Source organism: Nuphar pumila, chromosome 14 (genome assembly GCF_984573655.1).
Source record: "Nuphar pumila chromosome 14, dmNupPumi1.hap1.1, whole genome shotgun sequence".
Taxonomy (NCBI): domain Eukaryota; kingdom Viridiplantae; phylum Streptophyta; class Magnoliopsida; order Nymphaeales; family Nymphaeaceae; genus Nuphar; species Nuphar pumila.
In genome coordinates, this window is record NC_143262.1 from 86,295,119 (window position 1) to 86,317,500 (window position 22,382).

General features: G+C 36.9%; 2 protein-coding genes across 2 annotated transcripts in view; one reads left to right on the forward strand and one right to left on the reverse strand.

Moving 5' to 3' along the window:
* The first annotated feature begins 431 nt into the window (after positions 1 to 431).
* Positions 432 to 2,267, forward strand: LOC149817234 (U-box domain-containing protein 26-like). Its single transcript, XM_089987652.1, has one exon. The coding sequence runs from the start codon at positions 892 to 894 to the stop codon at positions 2,140 to 2,142; it is 1,251 nt and encodes a 416-aa protein (XP_089843778.1). The 5' UTR covers positions 432 to 891; the 3' UTR covers positions 2,143 to 2,267.
* A 5,392-nt stretch (positions 2,268 to 7,659) lies between these two features.
* The window catches only part of LOC149817235 (putative protein phosphatase 2C 11), a 39,237-nt gene continuing 24,514 nt past the window's right edge, over positions 7,660 to 22,382 (reverse strand). The window contains exons 5-9 of the mRNA XM_089986798.1: positions 21,920 to 22,006; positions 21,712 to 21,803; positions 15,390 to 15,461; positions 9,895 to 10,040; positions 7,660 to 8,019 (exon numbers count right to left, since the gene is read on the reverse strand). Coding sequence (XP_089842924.1) covers positions 9,912 to 10,040; positions 15,390 to 15,461; positions 21,712 to 21,803; positions 21,920 to 22,006 — 380 coding nt within the window. The 3' untranslated portion in view covers positions 7,660 to 8,019; positions 9,895 to 9,911. The remainder of the gene's footprint in view (positions 8,020 to 9,894; positions 10,041 to 15,389; positions 15,462 to 21,711; positions 21,804 to 21,919; positions 22,007 to 22,382) is intronic.

The window sequence follows — 22,382 nt, forward strand, 5'->3', positions numbered from 1 at the left end:
CACCTAGACTGTGTGATCGCCGCTCTCTCTCTCTCTCTCTCTTCAATTTTGCTAACGGTTTTCTTGCTTACTATCCTTGTTGTATTCCTTTTGTCCTCTACTTCCTTTTTCTTTGATCTCTACTCAATTATTTCCAAAATTGATTGCTACCCACTATGGATTTTGATAGAAATAGCGGTGTGTGGTCTTTCATTCTTGGTGCCCCATCTGTAGTTTGTATCTCTCTAGTCATTATCTGTCGTGGTGGCTTTTGCTGTGTTTTATTCACAGAGTGTTGATGTGTGGGTAAAGCTTTAGGTGGGTCAGTGTAATGGTGGTAGTTTCAGTTTGCTCAAGAGAGCAATGATTTTTCTTCTATCTTGGGTGAGTGACAATCATCACGTGTTCTTTCAAGGAAAAGGTGAACTGTTGGTTCGCTTTTTCCCTCTTGGCCTTTGTGGTGCTGTTTCTTGATGTATGTGTGTGTTCATCTTCATCTTGAGTCTCTTATTGCCTTTGTTTCTTATAGAAACTCACAACACCCACATTTTAGAATTCCAAGTTTGATATGGCATTTGCTTGTTTTCTTTCTCAAAATCTGTAAAAGTTTGTTTGAGTGTTTTCAGGAAAAAAGTTGATTCAGAACAGCTTCTTCTTGATCAACAATTGGTCTTTTTATTGAAGGATTTGTGTAAATTCTGCAGACCACATTTTAGAATCTCCCATCTGATTAATTCTCTCTTCTTTCTGTTTTCAGAAAGCCTATAGGTGATTTTCTATTTGTATTGACTGCAAAAGAGTGGTTTTTTTTCATGTAACTGATTTTGTATGAAATTCTGGTGTGAATTTGCATACCCCCGTTGAAAGAAACTTAAAGTCTGATTGTTTTGTTGCCAAAAATCTTTCTACACAATGTCGTTGATCGATGACTTCCACATAAGAATTCCCCACTTATACAGGTGCCCTATTTCTCTGGATTTGTTCAATGATCCAGTTACTTTGAGCACAGGCCAGACCTATGACAGATCCAGCATAGAGAAATGGTTTGCAGATGGAAATGATACTTGCCCTGTTACCATGCAGAAACTCCATGATTTCACCATGGTTCCAAATCATACTCTCAGGCATCTGATTGATAATTGGCTACTCATGGAGGCCCAATTCGACCCACAATGCCAAGAAGCAATCGGTCCCTACGCTTCGATAGGCACGCTCAAGTTAACTCTGCAATCTCCGGAAGCCTCGAACAATCTGAAGCTCGAGACTCTCAGGAAGATCAAAGCTTTAACTGGGGAGTCTGACACAAGAAAATCTTGCTTGATCCAATTGGGCTTCCTTCCTCTACTGGTTCAGATCTTATTCCAAAGTCCTGCAGCGAAAAGCGAACTATCACGCGAAGATTTGGAACTCGCAGAAGAAAGCCTGCCATGCATACTGAACTTACTGAAGTCACCTTGCAATGACAGGTTTGAAGCTCTGAATATGCTGAAGCGTTCTTCTTGTCTCAATTCTTTGCTTAATTTATTGGAGCAGGGTGGAATGAAGATCAAAATGACTATATGCCATCTTGTGGAAGCAATTACTTCATTTCCGCAGACGCAAGGACTGAGTTTGATCTTGGGCAAAACTGACAGACTTGTGAGAGGTTTGGTCTGCCTTCTTCATTGCAGGAAACATATCAACACTTTGAATGTGGCTGTTCGAGCTATTTCTGGGCTCTGTTCTTTGAATTCAAACCATGAAGACATTATTAGAGCCGGCGCGATGGATGGTCTGATCGCATCTCTTCCAGAGGCCGATAAAAGCACTACTTTTTGTGCTTTGTCCACAATTGAGATTCTATCAGTTCATGACAGTGGGAAAAGGGCCTTAATTGCTAACGAAAAGGCAGCCCATGTTCTTGTGAAGATGCTATTCAGGGTCTCCGACAATGGAGGAAGCGAAATTGCAGTCAGTTTGCTTCTGGATATCTGTCAAAACTCACCACAGGTTCAGGAAGCAGCAATTCGCGCTGGTGCTGTGACTCAAATATTGTTTATCCTACAAAGCCAATGCAGTTACAGGGCCAAAACTAAGGCCAGGATTCTACTGAAGCTTCTCAGGTCAATGTGGACTGAAGATCCATGCATATATGGAGTGCAGTACGGTTTGGTTGAATCATAATGTGTCTTAACTAACATAAAAGGTCCAAATTTGTCTGTTTAGTGTTGTTAAAATCAGCCAATTTGCTGTTGATATCCCATATATTGTTAATAGGCGAATAGTTCATTTGGTCTCTCTCCCACAAATTTTTGAATTTGTTTTTTTTTTTTCGGTAGAACTAGTGCCCCTTATTTTGATTTTTATCCCTCATATCAGAATTTCTTTAATCAGATGGAAGAATGCAGGCTGATGTAAGTAATTCCTTACATTATCCTAGAGAAGATACTAACAACAATAATAACAGCAACATAAATAGTGATATGAAGATTATGATAATATAAGATAGTGCATTCTCTAAAAAATTAATTAATGTGCTGTTATTCCACTGAAAATTGATAGAAAATGGATAGCGTGCATGAGAAAAATGTAATGGTATCTTAATTAAACGGTGAGCCCATAAATGGTGGCACGATTTAAAAGTACATTATCTTGATAGGGAAACATCATTACTACTATTGATTTCTAACCTTAAGAACATGGCCTTGCTGCATTTAAGCTCGGTGTAAAGGACAACGCAGAAATCATTTGAAAAGAGACTTATCATAGCACAGAAAAAAAAAAAGTTGAATTTTACTGTAAGGCCTCTGATAAATTGAAGTGGAAACAGAGTCATACAACTTGAATATCTGAGTCATGTACAATTAAAGAAACATTTGTGCAGTCACTCTGTGGTACTGAGCTACACATTTTAACTTACAGTTTGAAATCAATCGAAGATAATGGCAATTTGGTAGACCATCTGTGGCAAGAATTTGCACACCATAAAAAAATAACACTCTGGTCATTGCCTTAATACGAAAGTTGCTCAAAGGGAATGATCACATCGTGCCTAAATTCATACTGTCCCATGATCTGACCTTTATTCCATTGGCAAGGCATCAAAGCAAGCCAAACACACCCTCAGGATAGTCTACATGTTTGAAATATTCAGTATGGAATTGAAGGTTCCAATTTCTCAATGGGCTCAGCAAGATACTTATGGTGTTTCCTTCCCCAGTAAAAATCCAGAAAAGAGATACCAGAAGCACGCTTCATGAATGCTGGAAATTTGTAGGAGAATGTAAGCGCCTGACCACTGAAATGAGCTCAAAGAATCGGCATATGAAACAAATTGTAAGCAGCATTAGATAGAACAATTGAGCTGTACCATGATATTTTAGCTACAAAAACTTCTAATGGTCCTAGAGTGAGAAGCATGAGCTTGTGCATGCACTATGAGCATTACACAGTGTTTAGCATCACTATAGACATTCAAATGCTTCTCATGTTGCTTCCAGTTGCTTCTGTCTAGCTTTACCAACAAACAAATTTCAGGCATGATCAGTTATACAATAATCCAGTTTAACCCCAAATTATTGTTAAGTGAATGAAGTGTACCTGTAAGTAAGAAAGCAAATATTTACTGAAGCAAGAAGCTTCTTAGCAGTTTCTGAAATAAGAGTCAAACAAGGTACATAAATGCTCAGGCCTTTCTTCAGAGACCAAGCTAAAATTAAAAGAAGACATCTTGTCTCATTGGATTTGAATTCTAAACATAAAAACTAACGAGTTCTATAACTTAATAAACTATTCCTAAGATTGATTCCTTGTCATTGTTGTCAAAATATCAGAAATATGACTTAGCATGAACCTATGACAAGTTGCATATAGAAGACAAGTTCTATGTAGGCATAAAATATAAAAACTAGCATAGCAGAAAGCAGCCATTTTTGACTTCCTCAAATCCAGCCAGATAACGTGCGGCTCCTACAAATATGAGTTAGTATGTTTTTGAAACAAAATTGTTGCTTCATAGGTTTGAATTATCCAACAGAGACTAATTGCAGACAGAGTGAATTGAGTTAACCTGAACTCAGTCTTCCTCATATAAGTATACATTAGGACAATGATGCCAAGTAAATAGGGAGTAGACTGAGAAAGTGCCTGACCAAGTCAGGTTGCCTAGAAAGATGACAAACGGATGAATCCCTGACATTTCAAAAATGCAAAGTCTGGGTGTCACTCTAATTATCCAAGTCAAGACCAGTAGCACACCCTACGCCAACTGAGTATACAATCTTAGGTCCAACAAAGTATGTGTATCGATTAGGCAACATTAGGAAATCATAAATTACTCTTTGCTTAGAAGCAGGAGAACTAGCTTTTTTTTGCTGAAAATTGCAATTACATTTTTTTAGCAAGCAGTGGTTTTATGGGTATTGCTCCCACTTATTCATAAGCACTAACATCAGGTACATGTCAATCGCATAGGGAAACCAGATTGGAGGCTTATTCTTCCACATAAGTTCACACTTTATAAAGGCAAGTTTGATCAGCCTTCTAGGAACAGCAAATAAGATATGAGTTGCTTTTAGATAAGCAATTCTCCTAACCTCTGCCAAATTACCATTGCACCAAATCTGCAAAACTGATCAGTATTTAATACCTAACCTACAAAATCCAGTAACTTTGAAGCAGGTCTATTCCCCAAGTCTTACAGTGAAGATCACTACATTCAGCCAGTGTAACTTGGCACCAAGTGCTACAAACTCTTTCTTGGTCACTTCTTGTTAAGATTGTCTATCATACAACCACGTATATTCTTAAGGCATGTTTACAATGCCTGTGATTCTTGGATTTTCCCAAGATTTTGTGATTGCAAATAGCAATCACAACACTTCAGGTTAGTGAAACATAAGAAAAGTATAAGTTGTGATTCTGATTGCCAGCTGTGATTGTTCTTGCCTTGAATCTTGTAAAAGTTGGTCACAAGATTGACCTTGTGACCAACATTCACAGCTTCTAGTTTCTCAGTTGTGATTGTTCATCCTCACATGTGACCAAAGCAAACATGCCTTACTTTTTCTATATTGGTAAGGGTAGTTTGTTCTCCCTTCTGCAAGGTCTGCAATGTGATTGCACACTTTTAGTGTGATGTCGCACCTGATCACCGTCTTTGGGATACAGTCTGTCAGCTGCGAGGGCCAAGCAATGATGGAGGGTGATAAGGTGCAGCAGCACACTAAAAGTGTGCAAATACATAGGACCTGATCATCCCTCGTGGGCAAGGGGGGGGGGGGGGGGGCGTGATCATGTAGTTTTACACCACGGACAAGGAAACAGGGCCATGATCAACATGGTACCTCTAGGCCTGTGATGGGAGGTCTGAACCATAATGGTAGTTTCGCCTCATCATAAATATTTTTTTATGTAATTTTCTGGTTTTTGAATAGATGTATACACTTTGCAACAAACCATGTGAATGACTGGGTCTAGTTCTTCTCATTGTCTATCTACTATTTTTTTGTCTACTTGAGCTTATCCTTGACCATAGGCCACAGATTTTGAACACCATCCAACATTTTGATCAGTCAAATTCTGATTGCCATATGACTGATTGAAATATTTTCCGTGGAATAATAACATGAACTTTCTCACGCCAGTCATTTGAAGCAGTGTCTACGGTCACGTTTGAGACATAATAATGTGGGGGCGAGAAGGAAGCATGATTAGACTTACAAGATCCATTTTGATTCATTTTTTTTTACTATTGGGATATTTGAATTTCCATTTTAGATTTTAGTTGGATATGAGTCTATCTTGAATCCATATTAGAATTGAGGTTTTTTCGTGTTTCTTTTATTACATATAGAGGTTGTACAGTCTTTAGAGATTGGAATTGAAGTATTGGTTGTCATTTGTTTCACCTTTTTCTTTTCTTACGGGCAAGCTAGGGGATAACCCCTGTGGGATTCACACTGCCAGATCCTTCAAAGGAGAGAGAGAAATCAAAATTTCAATGCACATACCCACAAAGGCACATGAAAATCACGTGCATGTTAACTTTAGCCATAAGAATGTATGTTCAGTACTTATTTTAAGAAGCGGCTTGTCTTGATCAGTATTCATATTTATATGCTATGAGCCTATGAACCATTACCAGCTTTTAATAGGATGAATAGTTCTTTCTTTTCTTAACGATGGAATCTTACATTAAAAAAAAAAAAAAACTACCAGCTACTCTAAGAAGCCTATGCACACTAAAATATTAGTTAAGGACCACAAGGATATATATATATATATATAGAGAGAGAGAGAGAGAGAGAGAGATTGATTGCTGCAGACAAAAGTACAAGTGACTTTTGATTCATCCACATCTCCTGCACTTTTGTAGGCCCTAGAAGATGATGTCATTTTTTTTTTCATAATGCAGCCGCTTAGTGTAGTCATGTCTGTCCTTATCGAGACAGTTCATTATGGGGCTGAAGCACAGAAGAAAGTCATGGGAAATTGGAGACTTTTTTGAGTTCCCACTTGTGGACAACTTTATGCTCTTTGGACTACTGTTCTTCCAAAAGTAGGCTTTACCCTTTTCTTCCCAAGTTGGATTTACCAACAAGATAATTATCTTTGTAGGAAGAATATTAGTTAGGTTTTTACCATTATAACAGGATATTATCAGTTGTGAGGGAAAAGACACCTCTTCTACTTTAAGGCCCTGTTTGGAAACTAGTAGTTGGGATGGGAAGTGACATTCACCTGGCTCCTATAGGTGGTGGCTGTCAATTCCAAGCTTTATAGTAAATACAATGCCACTTTTCATCCCAAATGCATTAACTCCCTTCAGTACAAGTTTTCAAACAGCCATCAGGTCCGGTGGTAGTTTGACCAACTTTTTGTCAAATGCATTAACTCCTATCCCAGTTCCTAGATTCCAAAAAAGCCCTAAACAATCTCCCAAACATAAAATGTCCTCCATGTTTACAATGATTCCATAAATATCCACTTCATGAATGTTAGTTGCAGCATGATTCATGAATCCACTGATCAGCAACACAAACAACTTTTTTTTATGACAAGGAACCCACGTCACTTAATAGCCCGCCTCCGCACACCAACACTCGAACCCTTACAGAGTCCGTCAGTTAAAGGCACCGACACCCGATTGGAGTCGAGCCTGAAACAAAGGGGTCAGCACCTTTTCCCCAGGCCTGCTGCCACTCTAGCGACCCAGGTGGGTGTCAACTAACCATCAACACAAACTACTCATAAAATTGTTTTTGGCTCCGTTATGGGCTGTCACATGGATATAGATATAAAAACGGACACGATATGGGTTCCAGATACCAATACATGATTAGTACAAAAAGTATAACATGGCAACAGGTACTTCTTAAATATCTAATATAATTTTTTTAACAGTTATAATATACGAGTGTTTTTTTATTAATAATTAAATACAAATATACACAATTATAAAATGCATTGGACACATCATGATGATTGACGTGTGACGTGGTGTGCCAACATGTCGTGTCGTGTCCCTCATACCCAAAACCTATGAAGTGCTGAAACTTCATCTGCATTGCATCTACGTCCACCCAGGTGCGTTAGTCAAAGTCTCTCTCTCTCTCTCCCTCCGGCAAAAATTTGCAGCTTACAAACTAATGAACGTTAAAACAGTTCAATTGTTCAGGTAAGTAGAATGAAACAAGTTCGTACAAATTAACGAATGTTAAACTTCAATTGCACTTCTCATTTGCTACACAACTAGAACAAGATTCTTGAATCATGATCTTCTTTTGATGCCCTTTTCTTTTATAAATTAAAGAGAGCAGGATTCCGAGAACAAAAAATGGTATAGCCATTTTCGAATGCAGTAATCAAACACTGAAATTACTTTTTCCAGTACCAAGAACAAGAACTGATTGGAAGCCGCTGAAAATGAAAGGAATAGAAAAGCAGCCCTCCAGTTTGAATTAGCATGACTTGCAGATATCCAAGAATCCAAATTGGCAATAACTTTTTGCAGATGAGTCAGCTTGAATCCAGACAAAGGGAGTTCAATACCTGTTGAAACTAAAGCAACCAAGATTGCGGATTAACTTGCTGCTAGAACAAGCAGTGTCATATATATAGAACAAGAAATGTGCACACCCCTGCTTGTGCATGCACAACCAAAATTGCAGATTAACTAATTGCTAAAACAACCAGTATCATATATGCAGCAATGTAGGACAGGAGATGTGTGCCGGAGTGTGTCTGCAAAGTTGCATTTGTTCATGCGTGCATGTGTATATGACTTGTCATAGAAAATCACCAGTTGGCCATGTCCTTTTGTGCCAAATTTAGGGGCCCTGATTGCCAGCTATGATCTAAAAAGTGATTCTAGAAAAGCAGTACAAATTTACACATGGTGCATGGCATTGGTCGGATTAATTTAAAGATGTACGTGACATTCTCCAATTTAAAACACCACAATGGTACAAATTAATAACACTTAAAAGATTATATTATAGGATTTCCGCAACCAATATTATTGAAATAATGCTTTTATAAAACTATAGTAAGACATCTTATAATATGGTGCCCAGTTCTGGATAATAGATAAATGACTAAAACAGTGCATGCAACTAAGGTGTTATGATGTTGCAAGTTCAAATCCCAATCATATCGTTGTATAACTGGTAGGGGCCTGACTAACCCCAGCTTGCCTTTCAAAAAAATTTATATATATATATATATATATATATATATATATATATATATATATATATATATATATATATATATATATATATATATCATCTTTGTGATGTTATTTTTAAGCTAGAATGGATTAAAAGAAAAAAAAGGTTGCAAAATTGCAAAGAAGAAGACATTTCAACGATTGTTCCAGATTCTGAAGATGATGACTCATGTCGTGACAAGCTCAGTCAACTTTACTTGCCAAAAAAAACGCGAATATAAAGAGATGGTGGCACGACAGTTGAATGCAACAATGGGGAATTTCTGTCCTAATTTTTTGCCTATAAAAAATAGGATCTTCATAGTTTAGACTTTAAAGATGAAGATTTGCATATAAGACATTGGTTACATGTGACGTTTTTAGTTGTCATGAACTCTCAATAGTTTAATTATAACTTATGACTATTTAGTATGACTTGGATGTGAACTTAATATTGTTTAGGTTTTAATTGTGTTTAAAATTTAAATTATGTAGTTGTCTACTTGCCTTTTATTAGTTGTATGGATTGTTTATTCAATTGTTCATTCCTTCTTATTTTTCTATTGTTTATATTATGTCTATTGTTAATTTTTTTGTATACAGAATTTTATTTTTTTACATTGTTTATTCACATTTTTAGTTGTATGGTTTGGTCATTCAATTGATCATTTATTCATAGTTTTTTTTAGCAGATTGTCAGTTGCATGGTTTGTTTATTCAATTGTTCAATTTTTCTTCTTATTTATCTATTGCTTATATTATGTCTATTGTTGACTTGTTAAGTTTTTTGTATACATGATTTTATTTTTTGTATATTGTCCATTCACATTGTTAGTTGTATGGTTTGTGTATTCAATTGTTTATTTATTATTTATTTTTTTAGAAGATTATTTAATATAATTGCATTACACGACATGTTATGTTTTGTCTATTGCTCATTGTTGATTGATTTTATGTTGTATACATGTTTGTTATTAATTTTAGCAGCTTTACATATTTTGTGTGCTCTTTAATTTTTTTTATTTGGGGTAACGACTAGTCCGCCTAGTCCCACCTAGTCTTTTTATGGGTTCACTGCCTAGGCTCCACCTAGCGCTTTTGACAACTAAGGCTTGGATACAACCAAACTGGTTACAATACATAGGAAGTCTGATGAATATTCATCCATTCAATCTCCATCTTAGCAACAAGCTAATCCCACGTAAACTTTGTTAAAAGCAACCAACCTTATATTCCAACAGCTTTATTGGCAACTGAAACGAACAACAATGCAAGTGATATTGTCAGTACTCCCCCGGGCAAAGGCTTCTTCTATGAGTTTTCTTGCAGCTGTTTCAGCTTCTGATATACCCCGCACTATGGTCACTGAATCCTGGTTAGGATAATAGCAGGATGAGAGCTAATTAAAGTTTGTGCTAATATGCTTCTCTAAATGTTGAAAGCATAGATGCTTGTATGTGAAAAGAAAGATTGAATTAAAAAATAAAAAAACAAAGCAAAAAAGTGATCTCAAATACAGTTTAACATTGCGAATAATATGAAGTTGTGAACTCATGATTATAGATTGTCTAAAAATGGAACTTTAATGAATTAAAGCCAAGAAAGCCAACTAAATAAAACTGTTGAACACCCCTAACAATGTTTTGAAGCTCGACATGAGAAGTTTGTTTTCATAAATGATCAAGGCAGCATTGTGCATGGTGTCTAAGTTTCTGATGCATGTCAAACTGTAAGCTGCAATAACTTATATTTTCAGCCCATGGGCATGAATGTATTTACAAAAATAACAGTCACAGATGTATGATATTAGACAAATTTAAAATGTTGCTCAGTGCTTACTTCCTGAAATAAATGTACCAGTATCGAAGAACCCACTTAAATATGCTTTTATATGCCTGGACATTTACATGATGCAAATAATAATAAATCACTTCAGCAAAGTGCTTCTGGTACAATGGAAGCCAAGCATATGCATAATGTAAACATAAAGATGGGAAATGAACATGTAATGCAAATATGAATGTCAGAGTATTAAGACGAGAGACAAAATGGTTTGAGAAGCTCAAGCAGTGGCCATCCATTAGAAAAGAAGCAGAATTTCATGTATAATGAAATGGTAAGCCTGAAACAGTCTTAAACTCTCCAAGAAGCACTACAATGAACAAAAAATGGAACAACTCTCAGATACCAATACAAAACTGTCACGGACTCTTCATATAGCCTGATGCACCCTGAGTGTGCAGGTGTGGGTGTGCAGCACCTGGTGCCGCAAGATGTGGGTCCCACCGCATTGGGTGCAGTCAACACATCATGGGTGCAGTCAACCTGCACCCGAGGTCCAAAAATGGACTCAGTCAATGTTGACTGAGTCCATTTTTGTCCTTTTTCTAGTATTAAAAAAGTTTAAAACACACACCAAAAGGAGGGTTAGGGCACGATTCCCCCCCTCCTCCTTACGCTCTTCTCCTCCTTGCTCCTCCCCTCTGCACTCCTCTTCTGACGCTCTCCTCCTCAGCATGACTCTTTCGAGAGAAAAATGGAACCTCGTGCAGTGTACAAAATGAACTTTGTAGCTGAGTACAGACGTTTCTTTCCTCCTCACATGGATAGAAGTAGTACGTTATTCCTCCTTAGCACAAGCTCTCTCCGACTTGTATCCAACGAAGCACCTCTCTCTCTCATGTTCTTCCTCTTCCAACTCTGTGCATCTAGGTTCGGGTGATGATAAATTGATGATCATTGTATTTATTTTATTGGTGTAAATTTGTATGTGTAAAATAAGACTATATAGAGAGAGAGAGAAGGGAGTAGCTGCTTACGAACTTAGGTGCCTACAGCAACCTACTGTGTTTTTCTCAAATTTGACCACACTGATACATTCGGCATGGTCAATTTGCTAGGAAACAACACTTGGATAGTGTTTTTTTTATAAAAAAAAACATGATTTTTTAAGTCTTGAATATTTATGATATTTATAAAAAATTTACACCAGCGATTTTCAAACCTTATAAAAAACTACCTACACGTCGGAATTGAATAATGCAAGAGGGCATTCCTATAAAATCAAACACGTAGAACACATCTGTATGGTCAGACTCAAGAAAAACATGGAAAAGAACCATTCAAAAGCCCCGTAGGCAGCAGTAGGCCAGGATCGGTGTATGCAACTACTCTCTAATATATATGACTGTTGGAGGGGCTCCAACGACTCTATGGGAGCCCCTCCTTGGGTCCCTTTATGTGTATAAATAAGGGGCTTGGCCCCATGTATTCTTTACGCTTCTTTGAAGCCTTCTTGAGTGGAATATATTTTTTTCCTCTTCTTTTAGGTGTTTTGCCACTTTTGTGGTATTGTTGTAATCTTGCCCATTAGTGGCTATTTGTGTATGTGCGTGCTCTCTTGTTTGCTCTTGGAGATATCACTCCTCTTATTTGGCACTTCATTACACCCATCGCATTACATTTGATATTAGTGTTGAGATTTTTACTAGTTTTATAGAAGATGATAAAAGAAAAACACAAGTACATGCAACATTCGTTGGAGAAAATTTGCCAAATGTGATCCTTGATTCAAAAGATGAAGATGATCCATCACCATTTCAAGCTACTAAATGTTACAATAAACGGTAAAAATCATTGAGTTGAAGTCTAATATTATGGCATATATATAGGGAATGGGGACCATCCAACCAAAGGAAGGTCCAAAATCTACAACCAACGATGATCAGGCGACCCTCCTCCAATGCCTGAGTATCTCATCGATCGGACCTCATATATTTATTCTTTATAATTTATTTAGTAAGAAATATGTTTTAACAAAGACTTTACGACATATAGGCATGCTTTTCAAAATGTGACAAATTGATGGCTCACAATGCATTTAAAACTTTACAATACAAAAGTATTGTGCGCTATTGATTTTTAGCAGAGTTACCGGAAGCGCCTAGGTAAAAGGGGAAGCGCGCTTCGGAAGCGCGAAACGTCGCGCTTCCGAAGCATGAGGGGAAGCATCCCCCTTTTATGGGAAGCGTGTTTCTCTTTTATGGGAAGCGCGCTTCCCCCTCGCTTCCCCCATTTTTTCCATTTTTTCGCTTCCCCCTCGCTTTTGGTTCGCTTTCTAGGTCGCTTCCGAGACGGTTCGGAATTTTCTTCTAAGTGGTCCCACGCTTCCCCGCTTCCGAAATTTTTTAAAGTGCCTCGCTTCCCGCTTCCTCGACTGGTAACTCTGATTTTTAGTGCTTTCAAAAGTGGTTTGGACACATTGAAAATAAGAAGGTAGGTGTTGCACCCATTGAAAATAAGATGCGAGAGAATCATTTACGGTGGTTTGGACATATTCGGCGAAGGCCTAATGATGCTCCAGTTAGAAGGTTGGAGAAATGGGAAAATATATTAGTTAAAAGAGGTCGGGGTAGGCCTAGGAAGACTTGGATGGAGATGATAGGAAAGGATATGAATGCTTTGAACCTCACCGAGGACATGGCGTTGGATAGAAATGATTGGAGGAAAAGGATTCATGTGGAAGACCCAAAATGAATTTCTTTTTTGGTTCATATCGCTGACCCCAATTGTTTTGGGATGAAGGCGTAGTTGTTGTTGTTGTTGTTGTTGTCAAAAGTGCATATAAACATCAAAAATTTATAATCCAAAACATGTTGCTCACTAAATGAATGATAAAAATCCAATATATAAAGTCCGATCGATAAAGAACTCGATCGTTAGAGAAGGAATGTCATCGATTATCATCAGTTGTAGATTTTGGACCTTCCTTTGGTTAGATGGTCTCCCTTCCCTGTATATATATACTTATTTATTTATGTTTCTCAACTTTAGCTTTTATGCCACATGGAATCTTGTAACTAAAAAATATAATTGTAACTTTTATAATAAGTTATGAAAGCCTTTTGGCTTTTATATGTAGTGATATTTTTTCTTAATTGATTGTACTTGTGGTGATTAGATTTACTAATGGCTGAAAGTCCCCCACATGCTGATGACCCAGAACGGTAATACTGTGAGGTTATTGACGATCATAGATATTTGATAATGAAGATGACTGATGTTGCTTTGTATTTTTGTGTAATGAAATTTATATTTAGTTGATTTTGACATCTATGTTTAATTGAATGTTTAATGACATATCTATATTCAATTAATCTTATTGCTTAAAATTATTTTTTCTTGCATTCTATGATTTTTTTGGATTTTTTTTTAGATTTTTCATTGAAAAAATATGTTTTTTTTACAATACAATACATATCTTATTTTGAGCCCGGCTGATACAGGTTACAATAAGATTTTTACAACCTTGGCCATAAGAATGCAGTGGGCTGTCAACAGATCAGACTTAAGCCAAAGTCTGTCAGGTCTAGACCGGATCCAACTTCAAGGTGCATGTAGTGTACCCTGGTATGGTCTGATTGGATGTGGGCTACTAAACCAAACTCAGTTTAATCAGGTAATGGAAGAAAATGTATGAATCTAAGTCGAACCTCTTTATAAACATCCAAACCCATCAGGTCTGTTTATTACTTGGATCATGGATCTGACTCAAGGCCAATAAAAGCTTAGAGAGAGGTTGTAAGAAGGGAGATAAAGACTGTTAAGTGTTAAATGACATAGGATTTAGCACTAGGTAGGAAAAAATGATGCATAAGCTGACCCCTTGTAGTTGGGATAAGGAGTAATGATGATAATGACGCATGTAGGGCTGCACAATGAGCCAAGCTAGCTCGAGCTCGGCTCAGGCTCGACTCGTTTAAACCCGACTCGGGCTCATCTGAGTAATTAAACGAGCCGAGCTTGATCAGGCGTTTGAGCTTGATTAAGCTCGATTAGCCCGATTAAGCTCGGCTAATAGAGACATATGGAGACTAGTTTTAGGATATGTAGAATTTTTTCTGACTATTATTCATAAAACTTACCTTTAGCTAAGTGAGTATCGTGTTTGCCATTCATGTGTGATCTCTTGGGTTCAAATCCTGCCTTGTACAAAATAAATTCTTTTTTTTTTAAATGCAAGTTAGTGTGGCTCGAGCCAAGCTGAGCCAGGCCCGAGCTTGAACTCGAGCCGAGTTTGTACACAGCCTTTGAAGCTCGTCTAGATTCGAGCTGAGCTTTTTGAGTCTGAGCTCTGGTGTGCACCCCTAGACACATGGATACAACTCATTTAGCTTGTTGGACCCATTTGAGGCAGCATATATCAGACTATGATGAGGTTGTTAGCAGGTGTGGTTGCCTAAAATCTGACCTGTTACCATACATAGACAATCATCATTTAACTTTTTCCCATGATCGCAGGCTCATGAGGTCAGGTGTGTGTGTGTGTGTGTGTGTGTGTGTGTGTGTGTGTGTGTGTGTGTGTGTGTGTGTGTGTGCATATTTTTTATTTATTTATTTTAGGTGAGTCTAAGAAAAACATAGATCCTGAGAAAGTAATGATTATTATACTTGCAGCATCACAAACAAAATATCTCAGGTTCCACAGTGCTGATAAATGAGAGAGAGAGAGAGAGAAATCACAATTACACTATCCTAGCTCAGTGATAACTTAGCTAGATAAATAATAACAGAATTCAAGTCCCCCAGGTAGAGAAAAGGAATCTTATCAGCATTAAAATCTGGTCAAATGCAGATAACATATGAAGCTGATAAAGTTGAAGCTTACATCTCCAATGATAGCAAAATATAGCATCTAGAAGAAAGAAACGGAAATCATTACCTCATTGGACATAACATTCCAGAGGCCATCACTTGCAAGAATAAGGAATTCAACATCACTGATGTCTTCTTCCTGAGTATGTCAAAGTTCAAAGACAGTTCATAATTTAAATTAATAATAATGTCCATAGTCAAATACATGCATAAGTCCACAACAAAAATAAGTTAAAATACAAAAGGATGTAAAATGTCATTTCATATAACATGCTGATGAACAATAATCCTGAATGATTGCAAAGTCAAATCACCTTGTACCTTCAGATGGTCTGCCTTTTTCAAGTGAATGTGGATATCAGATTGGTAGAATTTTTTTGCACCATTTAGATAAGAACAATGATAAATTCCTTAAATAAGGTTACTAAATACAATGGCGTTTACTAATTTAATGTTAATACTTGAACTCTTTGAATAATTCTAGACAGTTAGAAACAAGTAGTTTAATCCAGGTTTGGTAGCACAGCTACATACTGAATCACACTGCCCCCATAGGGGGGTGAGGGTGCACAATCTATGCTGTATCAGGACTATTTGAGAGAGAGAGTCCTTTATAAAGTGAAAATTATGAAAATTCAGTATTTAAGTATGGTTAAATATCTCTTTTCTTTTAATCTATAACCCGAAGAAACCGCACCCGAACTGAAGACCTGGTCATGCTGGCTCAGCCTGCCATACCTATGGTCATCATGCCGGCAGTGTAAAACTCCAAGGCTAGGACCCCTGCCCCGGGGCCTATGCTACGCATTGGCTTGAGCAGAGGGGTGATGCCCATGAGACTCGAACCTTGACTGCCCGTCTAGCAGACAAGGCCCCACCCCACTACGCCAACCCCCCCTTGGGGCATGGTTAAATATCTCTGATTAAGTCAAAAGTATGTTTTCATTTTTCCTAAAAATTTGAGTAACATTTGAATTAAATAAGGAAGTTTCTTTTTTTATATTTTCACATTGCCACTTTGCATGCATATGATAATAAAAAAAATTACTAGGTTACTCAAGGGTGAGGGTGGGGGCACAAGTTTAAACTGAAAATCCCTTGGTTTCATTTTTTCTAAAAGTTTTGAGTAACATTTGGATTAAATAAGGAAGTTTCTTTCTTTATATTTTCATAATGCCACTTCGCATGCATATGAGATTAAAAGAATTACTAGGTTATTCAAGGGTGGGGGTGGGGGTGGGGGTAGGGGGCACAAGTTTAAACTGAAAATCCCTCACATCTAGGGAAAATTTAAGCAAGTTGAGGGAAGATTCCCTCCACACTCCATTTGGCTCCATCCCTGATGCATGAGACTAAATAGCCATAAAAATATGACATTAATTTACAATTTTACTTAATTTTTCTCTGCACTCTTGCAAAGATTAGCATGACCAGAATATTTGACCTGAAGTTTCCAATATCACAGTAAATCTACAAAAAAGTTTATTATGACTTAAGCTAGAGAAGATTCTGTTAAAATGTACCTCTTATATATATATACATATATATATATATACATATGTATATATATAATATTACATCAATACCCGACAGGGGTATTTTTGTAATTTCACATAGTTGTTTTAGAAAACAACTATTTTCGGTTTTTGTTAAAATGTATTTTTCTTTTTTTATTTTTTACATTTAATTTTTGTAATTTTTAAGGACCAAAAGGGGCTCCAACCATAGAGTCGTTGGAGCCCCCAACGGTCATGTGACCGTTGGGGGCTCCCAACGACTCCATGGGAGCCCCCTTTTGGGCTCTCCTTTTGAGGCCTTTGGCCTCCCTTTCTCTCCTCTCCTTCTTGTATAAATAGGGGTGAACCCCTTGTATATTTTTCATTCTTGAGAGCTCTCTCTCTTTTCAATAAGAGGCTTTTTATATTGTTGCCTTCTTAAAGGCTTGTGCTTGTATTGTCCCTTAGTGGACTTGTGATATTGTCTCTTTTATTCATTGTTGTAAGTGCTTATAAGCACTCTTTATATTTCCGCAATATCTCATTACAGATTCCCCCCTCCCTGTTCCAATGAGTTTATAAATAGCAAGCTCTTTGCTATTTATACTTATTTTAAGTAGCAAGTTTTGGTGTTTGGTTCTTTTGTCTTTATTTTTTAATAAATTTTTATAAATCTAATGAGAAATCACCCCCTTTTTCCAAAACAAAGGGGAACCTACGTTTCTTTTTATAACTACTTATTTTTTTTCATTCCACCAACATCACCACCACTTCTCCACTGCTACCACCATAATCACAACAACCATCACCACCGCTACTTTACCACTACCACTACTACCACCACCATCACAACTACCATCACCACCAACCGCGGCCACCACTACCACCTCCATCACCTGTATCATAACCACCACCATCATCACCCCCACCACCATACCACTACTCGCTACTAATCTTTTTTTCTTCATTTTAGATCAAATAGTTGGTGATCCAAACATACACTTGATTAAAAATAAATGCAAGTATTTTCTTTGTAACAACAACTACGCCTTCATCCCAAAACAATTGGGGTCGGCGATATGAACCAAAAAAGAAAATCATTCTGGGTCTTCCACATGAATCATTCTCCTCCAATCATTTCTATCCAATGTCATGTCCTCGGTGAGGTTCAAAGCATTCATATCATTTCCTATCATCTCCATCCAAGTCTTCTTAGGCCTACCCCGACCTCTTTTAACTAATATATTTTCTCATTTCTCCATCCTTCTAACTTGAGCATCATTAGGCATTCGCCGAATATCTCCAAACCACTGTAAACGATTCTCTCTCATCTTATTTTCAATGGATGCAACGCCTACCTTCTTACGTATCTCCTCGTTCTGAATCTTATCTTTTATTGTATTTCCAAACATCCATCTAAGCATACGCATCTCAGCTACACTCATTTTTTTAATATGATGTCTCTTGGCAGCCCAACATTCCGTACCATATAGTAAAGTGGGCCTAATTGTCGTCCTATAAAACTTTTTCTTCAACCGCAATGGCATTCTACGATCGCACAACACTCCAGTTGCACTTTTCCATTTCATTCACCCAACATTTATCCTATGATTTACATTTCCATCAATTTCTTCATACTTTTGAATGATAGATCCCAAATATTTAAAACAATCATCCACTGGTATTTTTTGCTCACCAAGCTTTACTATACTCCCATCACTACTTCGTTGCTTACTAAACCGACATAACATATATTTTGTCTTACTCTTACTCAACTTAAAACCTCTTGCTTCCAATGTCTGTCTCCATAATTCTAACTTAGCATTAACCCCAGCTCTAGACTCATCAATCAAAACAATATCATCAGCAAACAACATACACCACGGCACATTTTCTTGAATTGATCTCGTAAGCTCATCCATCACTATAGCAAATAGGAAAGGGCTTAATGAAGATCCTTGATGTAACCCAACCGTTATAGGAAAATTGGTTGTCAACCCTCCACAAGTGCGAACATTGGTTACTACTCCTTCATACATATCTTTAATTATACTAATGTACTTGAGAGAAACACCTTTCTTCATCATTGTCCACCAGAGAACATCCCTAGGTACTCTACCGCATGCTTTCTCTAAATCAATAAAAACTATATGCAAATATTTGTTCATCTCTCTATATCTCTCAATAAGTTTTCTAAGAAAATGCATAGCTTCCATAGTTGATCTTTCAGGCATAAAACTAAATTGATTCTCCGATATCATGACAACCTTCCTCAACCTATACTCAATCACCCTCTCCCAAAGCTTCATAGTATGACTCGTGAGTTTTATACCACGATAGTTTGTGCATTCTTGTATATCACCATTATTCTTATATAGAGGCACCAAAGTACTCTTCCTTCACTCATTAGGCATCTTATTCGTCCGCCAAATCTTGTTAAAAAGATTTTTCAACTATTCTAAACCTTTCTCGCCCAAGCATTTACAAGCCTCGATAGGTACACCATCTGGGCCAACTGCCCTTCTTGATTTCATTTTCTTCAAAGCCTTGCAATTTCTTTCTTTTGAATCTTGCGCATGAAGTCACGATTCATCTCATGAAAATGAATGGAAGTCTGCAAGATCCTGAGCATGACTTTCATTAAATAGCTTATCAAAATAATTTTTTCATCTCTCCTTAATCTCCTCATCTTTGACTAAAACCCTTTGCGTTTCATCTTTAATACATCTAACCATACCCAAATCCCTTGATTTCCTATCTCTCATCTTTGCAAGCCTATAAATATCCTTCTCGCCCTCTTTGGTATCCAACTTGTCATAAACCTCCTTATATACCTTATCCCTCGCGTTTCGAACTACTTTTTTTGCTTCCTTCTTTGCTATCATATACTTCTCCAAATTCTCATTATCACGACTCTTACTTAGATTTCTATAACACTCTCTTTTAACCTTAATAGCTAATTTGACATCCTTGTTCCACCATGATGTATCCTTACCTAGCGATGCACCACCTTTAGACTCACCCAATACCGCCTTAGCCATCTTTTTCATGCCACCCGCTATCTTGTTCCACATTGATTTTGAATCCTCCTCGAGACACCAATCAGCTTCCTTAAGTACCTGTTTTACAAACATTTCTTGTTTAGCTCCTTTCAGTGCCCACCACATAATTCTAGAATCTATCATATGTCTATCCCTTTTGCGGCATTTTCTAATTCTAAGATTTAAAATTAAGACTTTATGTTGTGTAGCTACACTTTCTCCCGGTATAACCTTACAATCGATGCAACAACCCCTATCTCTCTTTCTAAGAAAAAATCTATCTGACTCGTATTAACCCCACTTTTAAATGTTACTAGGTGAGACTCCCTCTTCCTAAACCAAGTGTTTGCTAAGATCATATCATAGGACAAAACAAAATCTAAAATCCTTTCTCCACTTTTGTTTCTTTCTCCTATACCATAGCCTCCATGGATACTCTCAAATTCATCCCTACTAATGCCTACATGTCCATTAAAGTCACCGCCGATGAAAAGCTTTTCTCCATAAGATATCCCTTGTACTACTCCGTCTAAATCTTCCCAAAATTGACGCTTAATGGAATCATCTAAACCTACTTGAGGTGCATAAACACTAATAATATTAATAATATTCGTACCTAATACTAATTTAATAAGTAAAATCCTATCACCCTTCCTACGGACCTCAACTACATTATCTATAAACTCACGACTAATAACAATCCCTACTTCATTCATATTCCTATTTATTCTTGTATACCAAATCTTATATCCCCAAGGTTCTATCACTTTTGCTTTCTCACCTACCCATTTGGTCTCTTGTAGACATAAAATATCAATATTTCTCCTACACATAACATCTACTAACTCTACCAACTTACCACTTAAAGACCTTACGTAAGCATCCCCAAGTATCTTCTTTGTAAGATGTGCTTTAATATATTTTTGTAAAAAAATAAATAAAATAAGATCCGAACAGGGCCTTCAATGAGAAAAATCATTTGTTTCCTTATTTCTTTAGAAATAACTTTGAGTTGTATAGGATGCTCATCCAGTCTAGCAAAGCTTTAAAGAGGAAGAAGAGAGGGATACTTTGAGGGCTGAGGTAGTTGATGCTATTGTATTGTACTCTTCTGTAGAAGATCCTATGGTTTAGACTGTTTGTTATGCTTGGAAAAGTACATTGATTCCAACGGCATTGTATTTGCGATTTTGTTACCCTGCTTTGGTGAAGGCAAACCAGCACTTATTGACAAACTGTCCCTTCCCCCCCAAAACTCAGCCAGACTTGCAAATGTGGAACTTATCATTGGGTGGTTTGATTCTAGATTAAGTACAATTTACATACAAGGAATGATTTTCATATAGTTTAAAAGGGGTCTATTTTTTATTTTCCTTAAAACCATTAACTAATCAATTTCTCTAAGATGGATCTTTAGCTTCAAGTAAGACAAAATACTCCACAGAGCTTGTTGCTTAGAACATTAAGATGCCCACCAGAGTCGCTGAGTGAAGGATACACAATATGCACCTTACTCCTTCCAATTTGTCGTTGACTGCCTTACAGCAACTCATACTGCAATTTGGAATATCTGTGATATAAAGCTGGTTATAAAATTGATGATTCGCTTTTTTGTGCATGTGCATGCAAGCTATCCACCTTTTCTAGTCACAACAGGAAAGTATAGAATTCTTTAGTCATACAAACGGAATGTTTTTCATTGAATGTAATTGACCAATTTGCAACATTTAAAAATCATATATATCTATAGAAATAAAGTCCAAGAACGTATCCACTCAAATCATATTTTAGATAATCCTGGAAACTTTAGAAAAATCTCGATGTTAAGCTGAAAAGAAACCCAATAAAATACCTTAATTTCTGGATCAGCAACAACAAATTGTTTCAGTAGTCTATCTCCAAATGCTCGAGAAACAGCAAGAACACCTCCAACCCTCCATGTTCCTAGGATATTCCATGACAACATATGGGAGAAAAAAAGGGGAGAAGTGCAAAGCTTCAGATATGTGGCCAACACCTTAGGATGCAAGACGAAATTTCGTGTCAACAAGATAATATACCTGCCCAAATTATAAATCCTCCAGCATCTTCAATACGACGTCGTTCATCAGACCTATTAGGTTTGTGATCAATAGACAGGGGAATAGCTAAGGTATGGTACATGATGATGAAGAAAAACGTATTGCACACACAGAAGAAAAAAAAAGAAAAGGTTAATGCCATCGTAAATTGCAAGTACTTAAAAAACAGATGCAAACTCTTGGATCTACGAAAATTAAACTTTCTATAGAATATGTACATTCATAGTTGATGACAGTCTAACAGTGATAAAAATGGCAGAAAAAAACTCCAGAAAAGAAACTGGCATAAATAACTTATATGAACCCATTTGTAACAAACAATCAAATTTGTAAGATTAATTGTGTAGCATGTCAATGCACTCTGCCCCTTGTTTACTGGGTGAAATTTATCTTTTTGTTTTCTGTTGCAATGTCTTTTTTTCTATCCTGAATCAGCTTGAAA